The 18,293-nt window shown below is 38.3% G+C and overlaps 1 protein-coding gene across 1 annotated transcript in view; it reads right to left on the reverse strand.

Annotated features, from left to right (window-relative positions):
- Nucleotides 1–16,660: 16,660 nt before the first annotated feature.
- The window catches only part of ARL6IP6 (ARF like GTPase 6 interacting protein 6), a 106,776-nt gene continuing 105,143 nt past the window's right edge, over nt 16,661–18,293 (reverse strand). Inside the window, exon 4 of the mRNA XM_020970329.2 lies at nt 16,661–17,380. Within this exon, the coding sequence (XP_020825988.1) occupies nt 17,257–17,380 (124 nt within the window). The 3' untranslated portion in view covers nt 16,661–17,256. The remainder of the gene's footprint in view (nt 17,381–18,293) is intronic.

Raw genomic sequence — 18,293 nt, forward strand, 5'->3', positions numbered from 1 at the left:
CAACATGCTAGAGAAGATGATAGGCAATGAGATCAAGAATACATACATTGGGGGGCAGCTAGGTGGTACAGTGGATACAGCTCCAGCCTTGCAGTCAGAAGGACCTGAGTTCAAATCTGGCCTCAGAAACTTGACACTTACTAGCTATGTGACCCTGGGCAAGTCACTTAACCCCAGTTGCTTCACCAAAAAAATAAAATTTAAATTAAAAAAAACCAATACATACATTTGGTTTAACCTTGTCAAGAAGAACCACCTTTTCATCAGAGAATGGTATGATGGAGGAGATAGAGGGGGTGATATCAGAGTGACGTGACATGAGCAGGAGTTCTTGGCAAATTACCTCAAATTTTTTCAGTGAAATACGAGGTTCACAGTTGAGAGGGTAGGAGGTGGATGTACCATGGGAAGTTTGATTAGAGATGAGACAGTTGGGAAATGGCCACTGTGGTGAGTAGGATAGACAATCAGTAACAGAGGAATAGAAGGATTGCCTTTCTGCCTGTGAAAAGCCCAGTTGATAAGAGAAAATCTAAATTTGTTTGGAATCTAATCAGCAAAGTTGCATGCCTTCCTCCAGCTCCATTCTACAGTGTGTGAATAAGAGTGAGAGAGGCAGATGATGCCTGTAATTCTTGAGTTGGGGTTCTGTAAGACATGATCAGCAAGAGGACAAGAGGGAAAGTATTCGAGAGTAACAGGTAGTATAAAGTTGAACTAGTTTACCAAATTATTTAGATACGGAAAAGTAGGTAGTATAGCCAGAACAGGCATATTGATATTGCCATCACTGAAACAGTTTGTCTTTACAAGGCATACCTATAAATCAGTAAAAGAAAGCAAAGCTAATTACTGCTATTAAAAATACATACCTTAAAATTCCACCAAATCTTCTAGGTATTATTTGGGTTAGCTTAGACACAATCAATATGCCTTTGGCATAGATAATGCATGTCCTAGAGAGAAAAGCACACTTTCCACATTTCAGTGTTTTCCTCTTTGTTGTGCTACGCCCCTCCCATATATCCATGACTTTTTATTAAAGTAACAAAATCTAAATTGATCAAAACTAATAACCTATGTTTTCATGTTAATAGTAACATAAAATACCATTTAGAAGTGGAACAAACCAAGCAAAAATGTGTGCATTCTGACTAATATGGTTTAAAATTATTTCTTAACTTAATCCATATTATTGTCCTCCCTGCCTAATGAGAATTTAAACTTAGACTTCCAGGCTTTTTCATTGTAAAAAAGCCTGGGGGCAGCTAGGTGGCACAGTGGATAGAGCACTGGACCTGAAGTCGGGAGGACCTGAGTTCAAATCCAGCCTCAGACCAAACACTTGACACTTACTAGCTGTGTGACTCTGGGCAAGTCACGTAACCCCAATTGCCTAAAAAAAAAAAAAACAAGAAGCCTGGGAGGTTGGCCTTGTGATCAAAAATAAGCACCAGAAGCCAATTGGCTGATTCTTTTGGCTCTGACTACAGGAAAACATAAGTATTAGCACGTACCATAAAATTAGCCATTAAAGGTGAAGATATTTTTAATGAATCACTAATTCTAATTGCTCTTAGCTAACACTTACTGCCTTCTAGATAGTTTTCATTTGGTTTAAAACTTCTCTAACTGCTTCTATGATCCCATCAGAAAAGGGAAAAAAAACCCAAACTCTTCTATATTAAGTCTCATTGTGGCTTAAATGAAACCCAAAGGACAATATGGTAGACAGTTAAGCATCACATCTTTTTTTGTCCCCCCCAGTCTGGAAAGTATATTCTGGGCTTCATACTTCTACATGTCCTTCTCCCTGTTCTCAATTCTTATACTCAGGTAACTAAATTCATGACTTTTTGTTTCCCGATCATTTCTAAGAATAGATTAACATGTCCAAAACAGAATTCATTATCTTTTCCCAAATATCCAAACCTCTTCCAAAATCCCCCATATCTATTGAAGGTACCATCCTTCTAGCCTCCCAGATTTATAACCTTGGCATTATCTTGGACTTCTCAATTCATATACACTGTCACATATCCAATCAGTTGCCAAGGTCAGTTGCTAAATCTTATCATTTGTAACTCCACACTCTCTCTCTTTCTCTCCACAAACACAGCTACCACCTTAATTCAGGCCTTCATCCTTACCTACATTATTGGAGCAGTCTCCTCATTTTGTCTCCCTGCTTCAAGTATCCCATTGCTCCAATCCAAATAGAAACTCCTCTATTCAGCTCTTAAAAACCCTTCACAACCTCAAACTATCTTTCTGGCTCTACTATAAATTACAACCCCTCCCATATTCTGCAATCCAGGAACCTGGTCTCTCCATTCCTCACACGTAGCACCTCATCTCCTGTCTTCATACCTTTACACAGGCCATCTACTGCATCTTGCATGCACTCCTTCTTCACTTTCACTTCATAGTATCTCTCTTTTTCTTTAGGCTCTCACTCAATTGCCGACTTCTACATGAAGCCTTTCTGGATCCTTCCAATTTCTAGTGTCTCCTCCACCCCTCCACCACCACACTTCAACTTATACATAAATGCAACTTCTTTGTATTTATTTATATTTATTCTCCTCATATTTCTATATATCCTTATGTGTATTTGTTTCCTTTCAAATGTACACTCCTTAAGCATAAATTATTTCATCTTTTGCCTTTTCATCCCTAGCAGCTACCACAAGGACTAGCACAAAGTAGGCACTTGATAAATGCTTGTTAATTGACTGGTTGTTAATTGATAACAACTACTATTCACATTCATCTAGGACTTTAAGTGTCACAAAGTACTTTTCTATCAAGAGTTCAGTGAGATAAAGAGCACAGGTATTATTTCCATTTTATAAATAAGGAAGAGTAGGAGGCACTTAGCTAATAAGTATCACAAACAGGACAGAATCTCTCATAATTCCAGGTTAACTTTTCTCCCCCAGTATAACCTTGTTGTCTTCTAATGACTTTTTTTTCTTTTTGATGAGGCAATTGGGGTTAAGTGACTTGCCCAGGGTCACACAGCTAGTAAATGACAAGTGTCTGAGGCCAGATTTGAACTCAGGTCCTCCTGATTCCAAGGCTGGAGCTCTATCCACTATGGCACCTAGTGGCCCCCAATGACTTATTACTAGCTACTTTGTACAACTTCTCAACCAATTCATTTTGTTTTTCTTTCTATTTCAAGCCAAAGACCTCTTCTTATATTTTACTTTTTATGTACAAATACTTTGAAAAGAATAGGACAATTTTTAATACAGTATTTCCTCACTTTTCCCAAACTTTGTTATCTTTCATCTCCCATAGTTTGAAGACTTTTACTTACTCTCTGGAATCCTAGTGAGGCAAGGTCACATCAAATAGAAGAAATGGCAGCACCTCCTGGGCTTCCACATCATTCTCCATTTCATTATTCTTTTTGTTCAACACAAGTTGGAGAGTTGAAATATATATATATATATATATATCTTGAGAACTTAAGTGAAACTCTCATTTGATCTGATTCTGTTACAGCTGTTTGACTATTCAGCTCCATGGTCTTTTCAAGAATAATATACAATTCTCACATCGATAGACTAAGAAGGATTGAATCCTCCAGGAGAATGTTTGCTTACTTGTTTGCTTCCTTCTTTTTTTTCTTTCACACTTTTCCACCCCCATCCTCTTGATGAGAGTGAAAATGTTCCTCTACCACTTTCTATCCTTTTTCTTGTTATTTTCTGAAAGCATTTCTTCCATTCTTTCAAGTAACACTTAATTCTTTCTGATAACCTGAATAGCAAAACGGGATTCCTCCAACCCTTCAACCTCCTCCCTTAGAACAGGGATAAGCTTTTACTTTCAGCATATATAAATATGATTTGGTACTAGCAGGAACACAAACATAACACACCCTCTTCGAGTCATTTAGAATTTCACCTTAATGTCCACACTAGCTTTTGAAAGGTTTCCAGTCTTCTTGTTGGTAGTCTCTTAGCTAATTTTCAGAGCCAACTGCTGAGAAAACTACTTAGTTCCAGAAACTGCTAGGCTACTGAGATAGTTCCTATATCACTGGACTTTTGGTCTTCTGTGCCCAAAAGGGTTAAAGTGGAAGAGGAGGAAAGGAATGCTTAATTTGCTTAGCTGAAAGAAGCACAAAAGACATACAACCAGCAATATTCCTGAAAGTTACTTCTTGATTCCCTTAAATAACTCCAAGGAATTGTGGGCCCTTTCATTCCCCATTGATGAGTTACTACTGCAACTTAAAAAAAAAAACTAAATGCTTAATGAAAGTAATACTTTTAATATAGAAACTAAAAGCTATCTGTAGAGAGGTTTACAAAATTTTCCATTCTACAGAAAATTTTATTTGATACTGACATAGCAAGATACTCAATCTGTTACATCTTCTGTCATTAGTCAAAGATATCCATTAAGATAATACTATTAAAACAGCATTTTCCAGATGTTGCCCCAAGCTTCAGACTTTTCTCTACCTTCCCTTCTTCAAAATATACCTATCTGATGCCCTGTTTCCTTTATGCAAATGACTTATATCAATTCTCTTTGCATTTCAAAAGTGACCTTCAGGGAGAGTAAGGCTTTATCCATCCATCAATCAAAAAACATTTATTAAGTACTTATTACACGTCAGGCATGTGTGGTAAGCACTGGGGACACAAATATAAAGTGTATCTATTCTCAAAGAGTTTACATTCTATTAGAGAGAAAATATAAACATATATTAATATATACCTAACATGTACAAAATAAATAGAGTGAGGTAGCCAGGTAGCAAAGTGAATAAAGCTCTATGCCTAGAGTCAAGAAGACTCATATTCCTGAGTTCAAGTCTGGCCTCAGACACTTACTACTGTGTGACCTTGGGCAAGTTACTTAACCCTGTTTGCCTCAGTTTCATCATCTGTAAAATGAGCTGGAGAAGGAAATGGCAAACCACTCCAGTATCTTTGCCAAGAAAATGCCAAATGAGATCATGAAGAATTGGATAAGACTAAAAATGACTGAAGGACAACAAACACAATAAAGATTTAGGAAAGAGAGAGCTACTAACATAGTAATGGTGAGAATTTCAAATGAGTGGAAAGAGTGAGGAAGTTTTATTTTTTTAACTAGGTAAGCAAAACTGCCTATTCTTCCTTTGCACAGTGACCCATAGAAATATAAAGAAAGAAGAAACTTATTAAAAGGAACACTGTGAGGTTTGCCAACACTTTACCAATATTTTGTTTTATCCTCATAATCACCTTGGGAGGTAAGTGCTCTTATTACCATTTTAAAGTTTAGGAAACTGACTGGGAGAGATCAAGTGACTTGCCTAGGGTCACACAGCTAGTAAATGTCTGATGCCAGATTTGAAGTCCTGACTGACTCTATGTCCAGTGCTCTATCCTCTGTGCCACCTCACTGCATTTCTGTAACCACCATTCTCTCCCACTCTATTTTGAAAATATATCAAGTCAAGCACCCTCTTCTAAGGTCACGTGATGTTCCCAGAACAATTAAAATGTTTTTTTATTTGCCAGGGCTGTTATGAAACATCAATATGGATCAATTAATATTTGAAAGTGCTACATTAGTGCTAAGTATGATTGCAAAAATTAGTAACCTATCACACTCCTTAATGATAACAAAGTACTCTGCAATTCAGAAAATTAGTATGTCAACAAACAACATAAACATGAAAGATGCTGCAAGCAAAATGTGCCTCCTTGATTTATTCAGATAGGTAAAATTTAGGTTCTCTCATTTAGGAGAAAATACTTTGTAGCAAACTAATAAAGTATGTATTTTATAAGTGCAATAAAGCTTTATTAGTGTAAGATCTCATTACAACTAATGACTCTTAAACCTCTTTGAATTAGATGAAATTAGCTTGTTTTGGTGAAGCCTGTCAGGTTTGTGGATTAGGAAAGTGAAGAGATTTGGAAAGATTAAAGCATGATGCAAAGCAAGTCAGGCTACTTGTCCTTGTCTTTCTTGTTTTTTCATCAAAGATGAAATAGTATGGAACACATTTCTTAAACTGTGGGTCAGGATCCCATATATGGTCAAGAAAAATTCAGCAACAGTAAAAGATTTCTGAAAGCACAATGACCAAAAATTAATTAAAAAGCAAACACATAATGAATCCAAGATGTTTCTGGCAGTGCTAGCCCATGTTGCATAGCAAGCACAACTTCACTTCAGCCTTGGTTCTGAACTCACAGCGTGCCCACTTTGCACTGCACATGCCCTCAGACCACACAACGCCAACAAATACTGTCAAAGTGCAAAAAGGGGTTCCGAGTGGAAAAAGTTTAAGAAGCCCTGTGTGGATAGAGTTTTGGACTGGGAATCAGGAAGACTTGAGTTCGAATACTGCCTCTAATACTTACTAGTTGCATGACCATGAGCAAATCACTTAATTTCTCTGAACCTCAGGCAACTACTATTAACTACTAAATCTGAGAAGGAATAGGGTCTGCCTTTGTGAAGGGAATTCCTATATCAAGAATATCACAAAACCCACAAGCATTAACACAGCAAATATATAGCAAAGAACATAAAGAGAAGGTGCTTGGGGAGATGCTATCCTCCACATTAATCAAACTGCACATAGGCAGACAGAAAAGAAAAGACAGAAAGGAATTGCTTCCTTCTACATATTCTGTGCTCCAAACAAACCAGACAGTTTTTTGTCTCCTGAACACACACTGAGCCCTTGGGAATCTCTGTGCCTTTACTCATTGGTTCCTATACCTAGAATGTTGTCCTCCACATCTTACCCTAAGGAATTGAAAGGTATCTTTTCTTTAATGTGATCAGCTCTAGCCTCCAATGGTAGTGTCCTTCACAGTTGATATTGTGCAGTCAAGCTAGACACTGTACTGTATAGCCAGGTCACCATGACTGAAATACAGCAACAGGTGCATCAACAAAATACAGGGGGGGCTTCTTCAGGAGTTTCAGGCTTGTCAAACTTTAACTCCTGAACAATGGCATGGGGGAGGGGGGTACTTGGGGTCGAATTCCCGTAAATCAGGTGATTTCTAGTAAATTGAAACTTAGTACTGTCAGGCTGCTATGCCTGCCTTGAGTCTAATGCAATTTTTATTTATTCTTCTAAGAAGTTTTCATGGGACCCCCCATCCCACTCGGCCTTATCCCAAACCTTAATTACACTGAGGAGTCTTCACGGGGACATCCCATTCAATCCCTCCTCTTCTCTCATACTACCTGAAGACTCCTCACAGCTAACCATTAAATCTTAATAACCATCAGGGTGGTCTCAAACTAGCACCCAACTCTGACCCTTCAGAACCATCAGCCTGATTTCTCCTTTCCCCTCCATCTTAATCAAGGTGGACAAGGAGTCTTTACATACAAGGGAGACACACCAAGAGTAAAACAATAATTCCCCTCAATTTTACAATCTAAAAATTTTAGAAACACATTACAATTTAAAAACAGTAATAACTTTTGTCAAATAACGTTTGACATTTCCATATTATCAAACACTTAGCCTTAGGCTCTTATTAAATCTGAATTCAAATTCTTTTCAGCTCTTTTTCTTCACTCTCAAACCATCACCCCTTTAAGTAAACATAGGAGCGATTGATCTAAGCATTGACAAATCAAAGGGGCAGTCCCTTTCTAGATGCAGATACAGAAACCCAAGAGAAAATAATAATGAAAAGTCCCATTAAGGTTCAAAAAGTCTTTTCTTATACAGCTGTCTGGCAGAGAACATCATCAATGAAGTCCTCTGGTCCTTGCTATCTGTTCCAGCCATCTCCAGCACAGAATCTCAGCATCTTCTTCTTGTCTTTTGTAGGAACCAGCTTTCTGTCCATTCTCCTACAAAAGTGACCTTTGCACAATTTTAAATTACCATTTCTAATCCTTATAACCTTGATCATTTTTACAGACTCAAAATTGGAATCATGGCCAATTAAGAAATTCACATCAGAACCCAGTGCCTTATACTTTACATTAATCCATTATTAATTTCCTCACCAGGGGGATGAGATTTCACTAAGGAATTAATAACAGGATCCAATACATACATATCAATTTTTAACACAGTACATATAAGATCTTAAACTTTTAGTCATGCCTTGTTTCTTTGATGGCATTTACAAAATAAACCACAAGCCATTGTTCTTTTAACAAAACTTTAGACCAATATGATATTATCCAAATAACAAAATAACATTCTCACAAGCCCCTAATTGTCTCCATGCTATTATCAAGAATTAAAGGACCCTAACTCAAAAAGGAACACACACACTGGAACACTAATCCCAGTTCTATAGTAACCTAAGATGTTCCATAATCAATTATTTTAATATCACATTACCTAAGGAACATATCTAAAGTAAGCCCTAAATAGCTTACATGCATTTCCACTCTTGTCCATAAAAACTTACTAAGTTTGTGTAAAATCCTTAAGTAACACAAATTCCAGAGCATTATCAAGAAACTGAATTCCTAGTTATCACAGAATCCCTAAATATCACAAAATTCCTTGGTCAAAAGGTGTTGTAATAAAGTCTCACATTGGTAACAGTAAGAGACTGATTACAGGAAAAAAAAATACTACTACTCTCAGAACACTTTTAAACAAAGGGAACATCTCAAAGTGAGTCCCAAGCAGTTTGCATAAATTTCTGCACATGTTCTAGTTCTAGATAAAAATATTATTAGATTTCCCAGTAAGATAACACCAAAAAAAAAAGCTCATATCTTATACTGACTACTTGCTCTGATCATAGAAACTTCCTATAGAAGGAAAAAGAGCAGGAACAGGTGACATGTCAAATATGACAGGATAAAACACCCTTAGCTTTGTTTAAATTCAGATAGAGTCACAATTCTCCAATCATGCAGTATCTGTTTTCCTCATAGCCAGACTCAGGAATAGTCAGGTGGGAAACATTCCTTTCCAAAGGAACAAATGGGGAAACTGAGCCAGGAGGATCCCATCCTAGATTGAGACTAAGATTGTCCCCTTGGCCTTTTCCCAAATAAGTCACATTTACCTACACCTGTTACCAGTACAGAATCACATTCCTTGGCATTTCTCTCAGATATTGATTTTAATGCAGAAACTATACCCAAATTCAAACTCAAAACAAAATTAGTTATAGGCCCAAGAGCCTTTTACCTCAAACAGCAAGTCTCACTAATCACAGCTTAAAGCCAGATACAGTTAATTTTACTCCCTTAGGACTGTGATAAGCAATAAAAATTTTCCAGGACTCAAATATATAAGAAATCTCACTTTACATCTTTCCTTCTCAAATTTAAACTTGCCCTGTACAAAAGCCAATCATTAGAAATCATTTCTATCTATTGTACATAAACTTGCAACTTCTGAACAAGCTAAGTTCATTGTCTAGGAACTGCATAATAAGGGGAATTGCCATGTACCCAGAGAGGGCTGATATTGGTGCCACAATCCCTTTCTTTTCCACATACAACAATTAATTAACCCTCTTAGGTTTTAGCATTAAAACAATAACCCCAAATAACTTAGTTGACAATCTCACAAATTTCATAAATGATAACAAAACAATTTTAACTAAAAATTCCCTTTAAAATAAAAACAAAATTTGGAAATTTTATGCTTTCTTAAATTACAATACTTAAAAGGAAGTATTACAAAACAGGATAGTATAAAATGCCCCAACAGCCAGATTCATTTCTTTTTCTCTTTTTTCTGATTTCACAATTAATTTAATATTCCAGATTATAAAAGAAATTGCCCTTCCAGCAACATAACTAATACAATTGAAAATTGGTAAACTTCTGTTCTGATCCTTACATTTTCCCAATTTACAGTGTAATAAATTCTGAACATTACATTTCATTTTCTTGGCAGCTACCAAACCCAAAAAAACACTCGGCACAGCTCCCAGCTGCCCATAAATTACCTTTTGTTTGTGTTCTGGTACACAAAAACTTTTCTCTTTTAGGTAAGGCAGGAAATGGTTAAAAACTTATTTAGCCTGCCTCCTCTTGATCTGATTTTTCTCTCCTCCTCTCTCTCTTCTACATTCAACAATTTGGCCAAAATTGGAATGTGGGAGAGAGGAAGAAACTATTTTCCAACAATTCTTCAAGAGTTTCAAACCTTTTTACTTTCAAAACCTCTATTCACACTATAAAGTATTTTTCTCTCTTTTTCTATCTCCCATCCATCCCACCCCTCTAAGGCTGCTATTACCAGGGAGGAAGGGGGAGGGGAGAGGAACAAATCGGCTGCCTGATTGCAAAGGATCAGATTACACACACAGATGCTCAATCATACACACAAACAAACAACAGAAATTAGACATGTAACAAATTGCTGTAAAATCCTCAAATCGTCATATCATATTTAACCATTTTCTTTTATCGTCCCCTTTATATTTTGGTGGTTCATTCCAATTCTAAAGCTTATTCCCTCAGGGACTATTTTCTTGGTATACCTTCCTTTCCGCTCAGTGGTCCCAAATTTAGACTGCACACTACCCATTTTAATTTCCTTAGGACCTCACCTTAGGCCCTCTCAGGTAATTTACTTATTCAAGACCTAGCCCTAGGCCCTCAGGGAAAGGTCACCCCTCACTCCCTTCCCTCAGTCACCTGAGTGCTCACCTGTCGGTGTCTCTCCAGGGATAATCCATCCTATCCCAAAGACTCATAAGTTCTGGCATGTCCTCAGGTTCCCTCAGTCACCAGAGCACTCATTTGTCAGCGCCTCTCCAGGGATTTCTCCAGGGATCTATCCCAAAGACCCACAAGTTCTGCAGCAGGTATATATAACTTACGTGACTGCTTTCTCCACTCCCGGAGTTTTACACTTGCACCACACTACCACTGTTGGAGCTCTGTCTTTTCTTTTCTTTTATTTTAAGTTTCTATTCCTACAAGTTCCTCTCTTCGGGACATCTGCTGCTCAGGAGGGAGACCGATCCCCAAGTCTGAGAGCCACCAAGAAAAATGGTCAGTGGGCACGTGCTCTCAGCCCGTAGAGAGGGTCGACTCCTAAGAGGCTTATTTCCCAGCCAACGCACCAAACTGTGTGGGATGCCACTCAAATTAAAAAACACACAGAGGTATCCGAGGAGAAACAGAAAGTTAATTTATAATTAGTATTATTATTATTATTATTTCAAATCTCAAGATTTGGGTGTCCCTCCACCAGGATGATCTGATGAGGGGAAACAAAGTACAGGAGCAAAGGACCTGATTAAACAGCCCTAATGGGCAAATTCCGCTCTCCCACCAACTGTCCACTATTTGGCTCATGGTCTCAATGTACCATAGAAACTGAAAACAAAACAATGAATGCAATATACATATCTATATTTCTTAGTTTGCTGAAGTAATACCAAAGAAGCAATTAAAGATGTGCAGTCAAGCTAGACACTGTACTGTATAGCCAGGTCACCATGACCGAAATATAGCAACAGGTGCATCAACAAAATACAGGGGGGGGGCTTCCTCAGGAGTTTCAGGCTTGTCAAACTTTAACTCCTGAACAATGGCATGGGGGGGGGGGGTGGTACTTGGGGTTGAATTCCCATAAATCAGGTGATTTCTAGTAAATTGAAACTTAGTCCTGTCAGGCTGCTATGCCTGCCTTGAGTCTAATGCAATTTTTATTTATTCTTCTAAGAAGTTTTTCATGGGACCCCCCATCCCACTCAGCCTTATCCCAAACCTTAATTACACTGAGGAGACTTCACTGGGACATCCCATTCACAAAGAATTGGAAATTGAGGAGATGCCCATCAACTGGAGAATGGCTGAACATATGAATATGTAATTATGATGGAATACTATTATGCTATAAGAAATGATGAATTGGATGTTCTCAGAAAAACCTAGAAAGGTTTACCTGAGCTGATGCAAAGTGAAATGTACTGTGAACAAAGTAATAGCAATATTGTAAAATGATTGACTGTGAATAACAGCTATTTTCAACAATGCAACAACCTAAGACAGCTCTGAAAGTCTTATGATGAAAAATGCTATTGATCCCCAGGGAAAGAACTGATGATGTTTGAATACAGATTGAAGCATACATTTTTTACTTTATTTTTCTTGACTTGTTTTTTTTTTGGGGGGGGGCCTATGTTTTCATGCACGACGTGACTATGACGGAAATGTTTTGCATGGCTACACACATATAACCTATATCCAACTGCTTGCCTTCTCAATGGGGGGAGACAGAGAATTTGGAATTCAAAGTTTTCAAAACAAATGTTAAAAATTGTCTTTACATGTAACTGGGGGAAAATAAAATCCTAAATAAAAAAAAAAGTAGGAAATCCTCTTGAGTGAAAACTCTTATATGATTCCATCAGCACATAAGATCATCCACCCAGGATACGGACAAAATTTTTTTAGTATGTAGGGCACACACTACCTGGATCAGAGGTCCAGGAAAATTTCTTCATCCTTATTCCAAAGGCCATCAGAAATTTCCCCCAGTATATCCCTAATATTACAAGGAATAAAAGGGGATAAAGGGAAAGGGATAAACATCATTAATGCACCTATCATGTGCCAGGCATTGACATATAAGTACTTTACAAGCATTATCTCTATTGATCCTTATGACAATCCTGGGAGGTAGGTGCCATTATTATCCCCATTTTGCAGTTTGGGAAATTGAGGCAGACAGAGGTTAAGTATGCCCAGAGTCATACAACTAGGAAGTGTCTAAAGGTGAATTTGAGCTTAATGCTGCATAGGTTCCCAAATGAGTGATACCCCCCAAAGAGGACTGGAATGATGGGGCGGGGGGAGTTAGTGGCCTTTGGTGCAGTTGTGAGTGGTTGAATAAAAATAAGGGTGAAGGGTTAACCTAACCTAACCCAGGAAGGTGCTGAGTAATTTTTTTTGAAAAGGGGCAGTAGGCCAAATAAGTTTGGGAACCTCAGCATCTAAAGCAATCCTAATGAAATTCCAAACTCACCCAATAATAGAACAAGTAGATTCAGAGAAAATAGCAGTCAAGGTCAAATAAGCCCTGAGGAAATGTAAAGCTTCTTTAAAAGAGGAATTACGCACCAAGGCTTGATTACTTGGGACTTCCAGGGAAGGAGGCAACATTTACCTTTTGGACTTGCTGAGCTTAAAGAGCTTACATTAAGGCAAACTATCCAAGTCCGTTTAAGCAAAAGAGAAAACAAATTTCTCAACTAGGCACCGTCGTTTCAGTGACACAAACTCCAACCTTCCCATATAAGTCTCAATAAAGGTACTTGAACAGGATTTAGTAAACTAGGTAACAGTACTTAAAACATTATACAAATCAACAACTGCAGAGGTCTGTAAAAGGAGCTCTCAAAAAGAACCTTCAAATGATCTTGAAAGAAATTGATTTGTAAGGAAAGCATATACAGGAAAAATCAAGTACTGCATATAATTACAGCCTAAGAGAGAGAAAAAATTTGCCAGTTTTCTAAGATCCGGAAAATTGGGGTATTCACTAATTATAATTCTGGGTGGTATAAAATTGAAAATTGATTTTAATTATACTTTTAAAAGTTGAGCTGGCGTGGATTTAATACTCTCCCATGCCTAGTAAGTGCAAACTCCTAGCCTTCATAACTCCACCCTTCACCTAGTCTCAGAGACATTTGCCTAAAGTTTAGGCTTTTGTTTTGTAATTACCTCCACTCAGGGTCAGTTATGTTGTGAATTAAGCCTCCACCCTCCTATTATCTACCTTCTTAATCTCACCCACTCCCCACTTATCCCAAATTCAAGTTGATTCAAAGCTCTTGAAGACTGCACCCACGTGTACAGACTAATCCTACCCCTTGAGTATTACTCCCCCCTCCCAAAGAGAAAGTAATAAAAAAGAGATGAGATGACTCTTAACCCACTGCTTCACTAAAATGTGGACTAATCAGGATTGTCATAATGTGAAGTCAGGCCAATCGGAAGACACACATAGCCCTTGAGTTTTGCTCTGACATCTTGATAATTGTTAAAAGACTCTGTCAGTCCTTACTCTAATCCTCTCCCATACAAACCTTCCTATTAGAGAATTGTAGCTTGAAAGAATGAAAAACACTAGCTAGGGGACTTTGGACAAATCATTGACCGTTTTTGGGATCCAGTTTCTTCTCTTTTCTAAGCTAAACATTTGAATCACAAATTTTGGGTCACCCATTAGAAAATAAACTCATTATGAGTAAAGATTGTTTCATTCTTTGTACTTGTATCTTCATCTCCAAGCAGAGTGCCTGGCACATAGCAGGCACCTAATAAATACTTTCTGGTTAGTTGGATGAGCTATAAGACTTGACCAAAGTTCCATAGAAAGTGGGTAGCAAAGAAATATTTCCCCTGCCCCACTGTCTCCCAGCCTTCACTTCTTTAAAACATCTCATAAGGAAATCAACCCCAATGCACCTTGGGGGACGAGATGCCAGTAAAAGTAGGTAGGTGAGGCAGGGAGGATCATACTTTGTACCCAGGGATTTAAAGATCCATCAACAAGGAAAGCCTCATTAAAGGAGCAGCTATGTGGCAAAGTGGATGGAGCACCAGGCTTGGAGTCACAAAGATCCAAGTTCAAATCCAGTCCCAGATGTGATGGAGATCAGAACTAGAAGGATGTGGGAGGTAACCTTAGAAGAGAAGGCACTAGTAGTTGAAATAAGGAAAGAAAGTGACACAGGTGATTGTGCCACTTTGATGATGCAGGTTAGTGGTGACACGCGGGTAACATATCTTTCGCACCCTCACCCCCCATAGATGACTTCTTTGTCTCTGTCATGTCAGGTAGCATGTAATATAACTGCAAATGTGGCCTATGTCACTTATATGTAAATGCTACTTATGTCTTGTAAATGTCACTTTTGTCAACTATACATGTCACTTATCTACAAATGTCATCAATGTGCTAATGTCACCCATGTCACCTATGAGGCAATGTCACCTATGTCACCTGTCCCTAAATGCCAGCTGTCACCTATCTGCCAACACCTGAATGCCAATGCCAATTTTTTCACCTATCTATATATATCACCTACTGACAAATTCACCAATTTCACCAATATGAATGTCACCCTTGTCACCAATGTGCCAATGTCACTTATGTCTTCTATCTGCCATTGCCACTTTTGTCACCTATCTGCTAATCTAATCTATGTCACCAGAAAGAGGAAAGAGAAGAAAGGGAATAAGAGGGAAAGCAGATTAAGGAAATGATTAGTTCTGAGAAAAAAATTCTAAGGATATGGAAAATATTCATAGCTCTTTTTCAGGTGGCAAAGAATGGGAACCTGAGGGGATCCACAAATTGGAGAATGGATGAACAAGCTATGGTGTATAAATGTGATGGGTTACTATTATGCTAAACATTCATCAGTGAAAGGATGACCAGGATTCCAGATATCTAATGACAAAATGTGCTACTCACCTCCTGATAGAGAGCTAAAGGACTCAGAATGCAGAAGGAGATAAATGTGTGTGTGTGTGTGTGTGTGTGTATAAAAATTTGGGAACTCTGATCAACATAACGACCAACCACAATTCCTGAGTACTCATGATGAAACTTGCTGCCCTTCTCCTGACAGAGAGGTGATGGACTCAAGAGTGCCGATTAAGACATTATATTTTAGACATGGTCAATGCAAAAATTTCTTTTGCTTGACCATACATGTTTGTAACAGAGATTTTGTCTTTCTTGATTTCTCAGTGGGTGGGGGTGGGGGTGGAGGAGAGGGAAGTAGGAGGGGGGAAGAGCTAATCTTTGCTTGAAAAGAAAATTTTAAGAAATAAGTCTTAGTATTAAGCTTTTCCTTTGTTTAGAGGAAATAGATATCTCATGTTTGATTTACAGATATAGATTCCCCTGTCCTCTAAACCTAAACTTTAAGTAATTTTCCCCCAGAATATTAAGGTAGTGGTGTAAAGGGCCAAAGACAATAAGAAAGTTTGACCCTTCTTTCATGTGGTCCAACTCCCCCAGGGCTGCACATGCATGGGTCTAGAGCAAGAGTGGAGAACCTATGGCCTCGAGGCCATATGTGGCCCCCTAGGTCCTCAAGAGCAGCCTTTTGAATGAATCCAAACTTCACAGAACAAATCCTTTTATTAAGGGGGATTTGTTCTGTAAAATTTGGACTCAGTCAAAAGGCCACACCCAAGGACTTGGAAGACCACATGTGGCCTGGAGGCTGCACTCTAGAGCTAAGAAAGGCCCCTCAGTGGGGAGGGGGAGGGCTCAATAAACTAGCTTACCTGTTGTTTTATTATTAAATAATCGGTTTTTTATTGTAAATGAAAATTCAATTTTATTTATTAGTAAAATGGTGGGGGAAGAGTTCTGTTTAAGTAAAAGAACTGAAACTTCTTTTCCATTAAGTCACACAATATGGGAAGACATGGTTGGGCTATGATCTGAATTGTTGGAGGCAATATATGTATCAGTGAGATTCCAGATTCACTGAAGTATTGCTATGCAAATCTATGAACCAGAAAATGCTTTGACCACTTTTAAATCGTTCAGTGATTTATCCTTTAGAGCCTTATCTAACTTGGGTGGAAGCATTTTGATGCACCCTTGATGCAGAATTTCTAAATCTGAAGAATCTAATCAAGATGCTATAATTCAAGTTTGATTGTTCTCTGTAGGGTGTACAACCTCAGCTTTCCTCAGTTTATTGGCAATCAATTTTTATTCACGTGTCAAAGTTACAGAAAATGAAATATCCATCTGTTTTAAGAGTTGCATTAAGGTTTCTAAGCATGTAGATGTAACTTAACCAGGTTATTTTATAAAGACTAAGGCTTGGGGGCAGCTAGGTAGTGCAGTGGATAGAGTACCCACCTTGAAGTCAGGAGGACCTGAGTTCAGATCCGGCCTCAGACCAAACACTTGGCACTTACTAGCTGTGTGACCCTAAACAAGTCACTTAACCCCAATTGCCTAAAAAAAATTAAAAAAAAAAGACTAAGGCTTAATTATTAACATCAAATTCAGAATAAAGCAATATTCCTGGGGTTATAGATAATTAAAACTCTGATATCTCTTTTTCCTTCCATATAGAGGAGAATATGAGAGACAAAACCCACCCCTTTCCTCCAGCTGGATAACTCAAACAGATCCCAGGATATTGTCACAAATTAATGAACAAACATTCATCAAATGCCTGTGTTAGTCACAAGGGATACAAACAGAAAAGTAAAACCTAGAGCAATACAATACATTCAGAAATAAAATACATACAGGATACATACAAATTAAATAATTAGTCATTTGTGGCAGAATATTAACAAGTATAGGAATCCAGAAAGGTCTCTTAGGTGAGATAAGCTGAGTACTCGTGGTTTCAAAGAGGCAAAGGTGATGAAATCCTTTCCATTCACGGAAGGTAACCTGTGAAAAGATATAAAAACAGTAGATGGAATATCAGGTACCAGAAGAAACAAGTAGGCTTATTTTGACTAGAGATTAGTATGCTTGAGGGGTAGTGATGTATTATCAGCCTGGGAAAATAGGTTGGAGACAGATTGTGAAAGATTTTAATTGCCAAACACAAAAGTTTATATTTTATCCTAAAGGTGATAGACGAGCTACTAATCTTCCTGAGCAGAAAAGTGGCATTGAAGAGGTATAGAGGTTTGGGGGTGCTCCTGGGGGAACCCCGAGATGTCAATGCCGGGTGGCCCTGCCTGAATGAATTCAACTCAAATCTTCTTCCAGCCAGAGGAAAGGTTTATTAGTGATAAAACACAGAGGCCAGGTGATGGCCGTAAGGACGAGCAGGCATGAGAAAGTCTCAGACTTTTGGGTATGAGATTCTCAGCCTCTGAATGGGGGCCAGGGTAGATCTTATATACTAAAGTGACTTTGGGTGGCCAGAGGAGGGGTCTGGGAAAATGGTCTGGGAAAAGGGTCTGGATGAGAATTCTGATTGGAATGTCTGAGAGATTGAATAGACAATGGGAATAGATAATGAAGGAACTGAAAGGCATCTGAATGAGATCAAAAAGGTGGAGCTAGGGATTTCAAAGGGAAATAAGGGGAGTTGACAAGGAGAGTTGATAAGGAACCTAAAATGGGAGCCAGATTCCTTTTTGGGGCAGGGGCAAAGGCGCATCTGAATAAGATTAAAAGGTTGGCTAAGGTTTTCAAAGGGAGATGAGGGGCTGGGGCCTGTAGATAAATGGGAGCCAGATTCCCTTTGGGGCAAGAGGCAAAGACCTTGGCTTGGGCCATACCCCATCAGCATGATCCGGCCTACAATTTAGAAATGTCAATTTCGAAGTTGTGTGGAGAATGAATTGGA

The sequence above is a fragment of the Phascolarctos cinereus genome, unplaced genomic scaffold, assembly GCF_003287225.1.
Source record: "Phascolarctos cinereus isolate Bilbo 61053 unplaced genomic scaffold, phaCin_HiC Scaffold_726;HRSCAF=1367, whole genome shotgun sequence".
Classification (NCBI taxonomy): Eukaryota; Metazoa; Chordata; class Mammalia; order Diprotodontia; family Phascolarctidae; genus Phascolarctos; species Phascolarctos cinereus.